This window comes from Pelmatolapia mariae, linkage group LG3_W, assembly GCF_036321145.2.
Source record: "Pelmatolapia mariae isolate MD_Pm_ZW linkage group LG3_W, Pm_UMD_F_2, whole genome shotgun sequence".
Classification (NCBI taxonomy): Eukaryota; Metazoa; Chordata; class Actinopteri; order Cichliformes; family Cichlidae; genus Pelmatolapia; species Pelmatolapia mariae.
In genome coordinates, this window is record NC_086229.1 from 58644867 (window position 1) to 58650866 (window position 6000).

Consider the following 6000-nt stretch of genomic DNA (forward strand, 5'->3'; position numbering starts at 1 on the left):
TGATTATTCTATTCTATTCTATTCTATTATTTTTGTACTGCAAGCTTGTGGGTTCATAAAATAGTGATGTGCCATTCTGTTGTTGTTGCAGCGTGTGAGAAGAGCCGACTCCCGTTGAGGTGAGCCAGCTCTGTGGAGAATCCATGCAGGTAGTGTAATGGTAGAGGCCAGGTAAGCACAGATAGAGAGCTGGGGACCTGGATTTAAATTCAGGCACGTTAGGAGAAAGTGAAGAGAATAGAAAGGAGAATCAACTGGCTGCAATTCAATAACATTGTCCTTCTGTTGTTGCAGAAAAGGACAAAGACTGCAAAGCTGAGTGCAAAATGTATAAACTGAAGATATCCATCAGAGCAGGGTCAACAATAAACATACACACTCACTCGTCCATGCAGCTGGAGGAGATCTGCCCTTTTCCTCCAGCCACTGACCCCAGAGCAGTTTCCCATTTTGAGTACTTCTATAGCATCCATTGTCTTGCCGAAAACTGCAGGTATACACTTGCCTTCAGCAATTCAATAAGAATTGTACATTTAGGAAAATAAGTACATCTATTCCAAAACAAATGACCCAAGGCAAACAGAGAAGTGTTAATGAGAAGCTGGGTAAGGAGCCATTGACTCTTGTCCTCCAAAATGGCTAACAACATTTGTCCCATCTTTAAACACCATATCTATTCTTACCAGCAGTAGCAAATGCAAATAAGTAAGACATTTGTGAAAACACTGAATAAACATGTCACACATATCTCCCTTGTATTTGAAGGCGCTGAGTGATACTAAATGAAGAGCCATTTGAGAGCTGTGCCAGCTGGCTCTTCTAAGGGAGCTGAGCAAAAAGAGCCAAATCTTTGAAAAGAACCAAAACCTCTCGGATGGACATTAAAGTACTTTAGGGAGGCACCTGGCTACCCAAAGTACTTAGCTGGGCAATATTTGAAAGTATTATATGGGTGCTTTTTGTCATACAAAACTAGAAAAATTGATTTTTTGTTGTTGATTCTTTTTCAACATAAATGCAAAAGCGTCCTAAAAGTAGCCGCGATGCCTAAATGCATGATAACTGAGGCTAAAGCCACATGTCAGATGTAGAAATTCACCAAGTCATTCTTAAAGAGGAAGTGGAAGTTAAGGCTCACCACTTCCTTTGTCCCTGTGTTCTGCCAAGGCTTCTGCCTTCAACCAGCACACAGTTCACAAAGCACTGGATCTGGTATGCCAGATTAGGAGTGCATGTGACAAGATTTTGGTCTTACTTTATTACTGTTTTGTGCATTTCCACAAACATTATTTGAATAGATGTCAGTCTTGTCTCGAACCATGATTTTAATACAGTTTTCTCAATGAGGGTGCACCTCTAAGTAAATTCTAGGTTAAGCTTAAAGGCATAAAAAAAACATTTACATCGCCTGCCTACTTTATGTAATTGCTCTTCTCAATTGTTGTGAATCCCGTTTGATCTGTAAATGTAATAAATATTTTGCCAGGTGAGTAAACAGAAGTTGTTACAGTTACATACTCTTTTCCTGTAAAATTAATATCAGAAAACAGAATTAATACATTTTTGCACAGTTTCTTCCATCTGATCTACAGATAGAAAGCTGTTGCCCGGACCTGGGGCTGGTTTCACCAACCATAGTGCTGTGCATTTTGGCCAGACACCTGCATTTTTTTTCTTGTCTATCCAATGGACATTGTTCCAGAAATCTTATTGTTCATTTAGATACAACTTTGCAAATCTAAGGCACGATGCTATATCCTTTGTAGAGAGGGAGTGTTCTCCTGCCAACTCTGCCAAACAATCCATTCAGTGTTTTTGCCAACTGAGGCCTGTAGTGTCAAAGATGAAGCTTTCAAGTTATTTGTTTTGTTCTATTTTGTAGTGTCTCTGATCTTTGCAGGGTCTAATAATGGATGAATTTATCTGTCTTGAATTTTTTCTTTCTCAGTTTAGAATTCTGTACTTTAGGTTGTTTGGAAATAGCCTTATAACTCTTCCCCGATTGATGAGCAGCAAAGCTGCTTCTCTAAAATCATTGCTCATGTCTTTCGCTCCTGGATGCTCTAGACCAGGGGTCTCAAACTCAAAATGAGCCGGTGGCCACTGCTGGCACCGTCATCTCATTGGAGGGCCACTTTAGTGTTCAAGTAGTACAGGAAAAAACAAAACAAAACAGAAAACACCCACTAATATTTCCTAAAATCAGTTTTGTTTGCTTTTTCAAATTTCAAATATTGCTAGGGTGCCTGGGTCGTTGATCCAGTGTTTTGGGTTTTTGGTTCTTTGATTTTGTTTATTTCAGTATATTCTAGCTTTGCCTTATGGGTTATAGGATTATTCTTAGTTTAGGTTCTCTGTGTGGGTTTTGTTAGAGTTTTAGTGTTCTGGTTTTCTGTCTGTGATCCATAGTTGCTCTCTCCCCTGTCTGCTGTATCCCCATGTCAAGTCCGTATCTCTGTGTTATGTTTCCTGTTTTACTTTGAAAGTCCATGTTTTATGTTAATGTATTTGGTTTTGCTTCCCCCGTCTGGTTAGGCCTGATTTGCCCCAGCTATGTTTCCCTCCTGTTACCCATTCCCTGATTGCTCCCTCTGTGTATTTTAGCCCTGTGTTTCTCTGTGTCAGTGTCGCAATCTACCATCATCTTTTACTGTGTGTTCTGTCTGTCTGCCAGCCTGCCGAATTAGTTTATTTTTGTATTGTAATGCAGCCAGTTTTCTGTTTTGCCGTCCAGCATTAAAGCTGTATTTAAGTTCTCCTTTTGTTGAGTCTGCACTTTGGGTCTGCCACTCCTGCCTGCACACAACGTTAATATGACAATAACAAGACAAAACTGCAAACGTTAACGCAATTTTTTTCTCACTCTTAACTAACTGAAGCCTTTCATTGAACTGCCAAATAAACAAATTGGTCCTGTCTTTCTGGCCAGACACGTGGCAGCACTTCTGCTATGATTTTGTTTGTATTTAATAAAATAAAAATAAAATAAATTTTTTTTTTGTTTGTACTCTCTTGTTACCTCGGCCAGGTCCGTGGCTCTGAACCGTAGTAAAAGGACCTCTGGCTAATATGTTGGGTTCCTTGTTGGGCTTGTAGCTGAAAACTAGCTTTACTGTCTGGGTCAACTTTGCTAGCGAGAGACAGAGAGAGGCGTTGAAAGGCTGCTCCAACTGAACTTGTTGTTTCAGAGGAAAACACAAACACAGGCAGTTTCTCAATTCTCAAGTACGCGAGTACATACTCGCCGAGAACGCACGGGAGTACGTACCCGCCGAGAACGCGAGCACGGACTCGCGATATGTACAATTGGAACACCTGCGTACCTGATGATGTCACAGGTCAGGCTAACATCACCAGGCTGGATCAGCTGCTCCACGATCAAAAAAGAATGAAATAAAATTACATATAAACGTTACTCTGTGTGTTTTCATTGAATAAATAATACAGCAAAAATATCTGTATTAAGTACTTTACCTGTACTATAGCAAGAGTGCGCCTATATAAAGAGCCACCGGTGGGAAATAATCGCGGGAATAGTTTGTGGTATCAGTGGTTGAACTGGTCAGTAAGGAAAGGAAAAGAGAAAGAAGGAAAAAATGGATCGGGTGGTTGTCGCAGTTGCTGCCGGCATTCTGTACCTTCAGGCTGAAACCCAAGCAGCGCAACTGAGAAGACGGATCCGGGAGAGAAGAGCCAGGATGAAGATGAGGGAGAGGAGACGTGCCTTGATGGCGTGCCTACTTCACTGGGTACATTTTTAGAAAATAAGTAATAGCCTGGTGTTTCTATGCATGTACCCCTATACCTAGAGAAAAGGTCGCATCTGCTGTGTATAATATCATATGGTGGTAGAGCAATACTACATAAAGCCTATACAGTGTAACAAAAATATCACTGTGGAGTACTGAAACAAACTTTACTCTCCAAAGACAAGTGAATTGTCAAGTAACTTAACAACACAAACTGGACATTTGTATGTCATGCAAATGGTCAGAAATACACGCTTAAGAAAGCCATTGAAATACATATTGTGTTTTAATCACAAATCTCAGTAAACATGACATATCGTATACTAAAAATAACAATAAATAATTCAGTAACTGTTCAATAAATATATGAGAAACCTGAATCAGATCTGTATAAACACTGTAAGTACCTTTTTTTCCTCTTTCAGAAACAGGGGAAAAGCGCAGCAAAAATATATACACAAATTGATTACATCCTTTCAATCTACTTTACTGGAGCTGACCTACAACAAGCCTTCAGACTGTCAAGAGCAAGCGTTAACATGCTGTTGCAAATGCTCCCCCGGGAAAAACAACACGGATGGAACCACGAAATTGAGGTGCTAGTGACCATTTGCTGGCTGGCCTGTGGAGCCTCATACCGAGTGACAGCAGACATCTTTAGCATGCCAGTAGCAACAGTGTGCAGGATTGTCCACAATGTCATAGAGGAAATGATGGGAATTCTGCATCACGTCATTCATTTCCCAAAGGCAGAAGAGATGGATGAGGTTGGGGCAGGCTTTGCACGCCTTGCTGGCAATGAGGCATTCCGTTGCACAGCTGGTGCAATTGATGGATGCCACATCTGCATTCTTCCACCTAGGGAACCACATAGGAGGTCATACATCAATAGGAAACTGTTTCCCTCTATCGTGCTGCAGGGTATCTGTGACTCCAGAGGTGCGTTCCTAGATGTGTACATTGGTCATTGCGGATCTGTGGATGATGCACTGGTATTGCGAAGATCCCCAATGTACAAACAGGCCCTGTATCCACCAGCAGGCTACTACCTCCTGGGAGATGGAGGATACCCTTGCCTTAGGCACCCAGTGGCAATAATGACCCCATATCACCAGCCTGTGTCAAGTAAGAAAACCATTCCCCTTTTCTTTACACCTACACACACGTGTAGTGCTACATCTGTTACAGTGAAGCATGCAGAGCTATAAGAAAACAAATGCAACATTATAATTCTATCACACTAATTGAAAGTGTACTAAGCACTAAATAAAAGTGTGTACTGCCTTTCTTTTAAAGCTCCAGTTGAAGAAAGGTTCAATCGGCACCACGCCAAGGCCAGAAACATCATAGAGCGTACCTTTGGCATCCTCAAAACACGCTGGCGCTCCATTTTCTTGCGAGCCCTTGTGATCCGGCCTCTGTTTGCTCCCAAAGTTGTGGGAGCTTGCTGCATCCTCCACAACATCTGTGTGGCAACAGATGACGTCTGCCAAGAAGAAGGAGATGAGGAGGGAGCACAAGCAGGACCAGAAGCCGAAACAGAAGGCACAGGCGTGGACAGGGAGCTTTCAGGAGCTTGTATCCGAGCCAGGCTTGCTGCACGACTGTCTGCTCCTGAACAGCTGCCTGCATGTCTGTTTGAACATGACTACATCTAGGTAAAGGTGTCATTTGTAAGATGTAGTCATGCTCAAACAGATATGTAGGCAGCTAAGGCCAAAAGAAAAAGCCTCCTGTTGGTTAAAAAAAAGAGTAAATGCAAATGATAGTTTTCCTCCAAATTAGTGTGTTACTTAAGTTAATCATTTAAAATACATCTTTATTTGTACAGCTTGTAAATAGTGTACATTAGTGTTCTCTTTTGTATATTTGCTTGTGTGCTCACGGTTGTATAGGTTGAATTCAGTGTAAACAGTTATTGTAACTGTTACACTTGTTTGAATGATGTTTTACTTTGACTAAAGAGATTCTCTGTTACACATGCAGCAAAAACCACACTTCAGTATTGAGAATTAAATTGCTTTATTTACATTTTATCAACAAGTTTTTCAAACAGTGATAGGAATTTGTCTGCCCTTTGAGTAGCTGCCCTCTCCCTCTCTTCCTCCCTAGCCAGCGCCTCTCTCTCTCCTCCTCTCTTTCCGCCTGGTCTTTCAGGAATTGAAGTACAGCCTGGCTGTCCCTGGGCCTCTTCCTCTGGCTCTTCCTCGACACTCCGGTAGAAGGGGATGAGGCTGGAGTGCTGACTGCA

General features: G+C 41.6%; 1 protein-coding gene across 1 annotated transcript; it reads left to right on the plus strand.

Annotated features, from left to right (window-relative positions):
* The first annotated feature begins 3596 nt into the window (after window positions 1–3596).
* On the plus strand, window positions 3597–5407 carry LOC134623811 (putative nuclease HARBI1). The gene is made up of 3 exons (XM_063468827.1): window positions 3597–3749; window positions 4175–4874; window positions 5046–5407. The coding sequence occupies exons 1-3, from the start codon at window positions 3597–3599 to the stop codon at window positions 5405–5407; spliced, it is 1215 nt and encodes a 404-aa protein (XP_063324897.1).
* Window positions 5408–6000: the final 593 nt, after the last annotated feature.

Coding starts and splice junctions, on each gene's coding strand:
- LOC134623811 (XM_063468827.1), top strand. CDS start 3,597: ATGGATCGGGTGGTTGTCGCAGTTGCTGCCGGCATTCTGTACCTTCAG. Junction 3,750..4,174: donor TGGCGTGCCTACTTCACTGG/GTACATTTTTAG, acceptor TTCCTCTTTCAG/AAACAGGGGAAAAGCGCAGC. Junction 4,875..5,045: donor ATATCACCAGCCTGTGTCAA/GTAAGAAAACCA, acceptor TTTCTTTTAAAG/CTCCAGTTGAAGAAAGGTTC.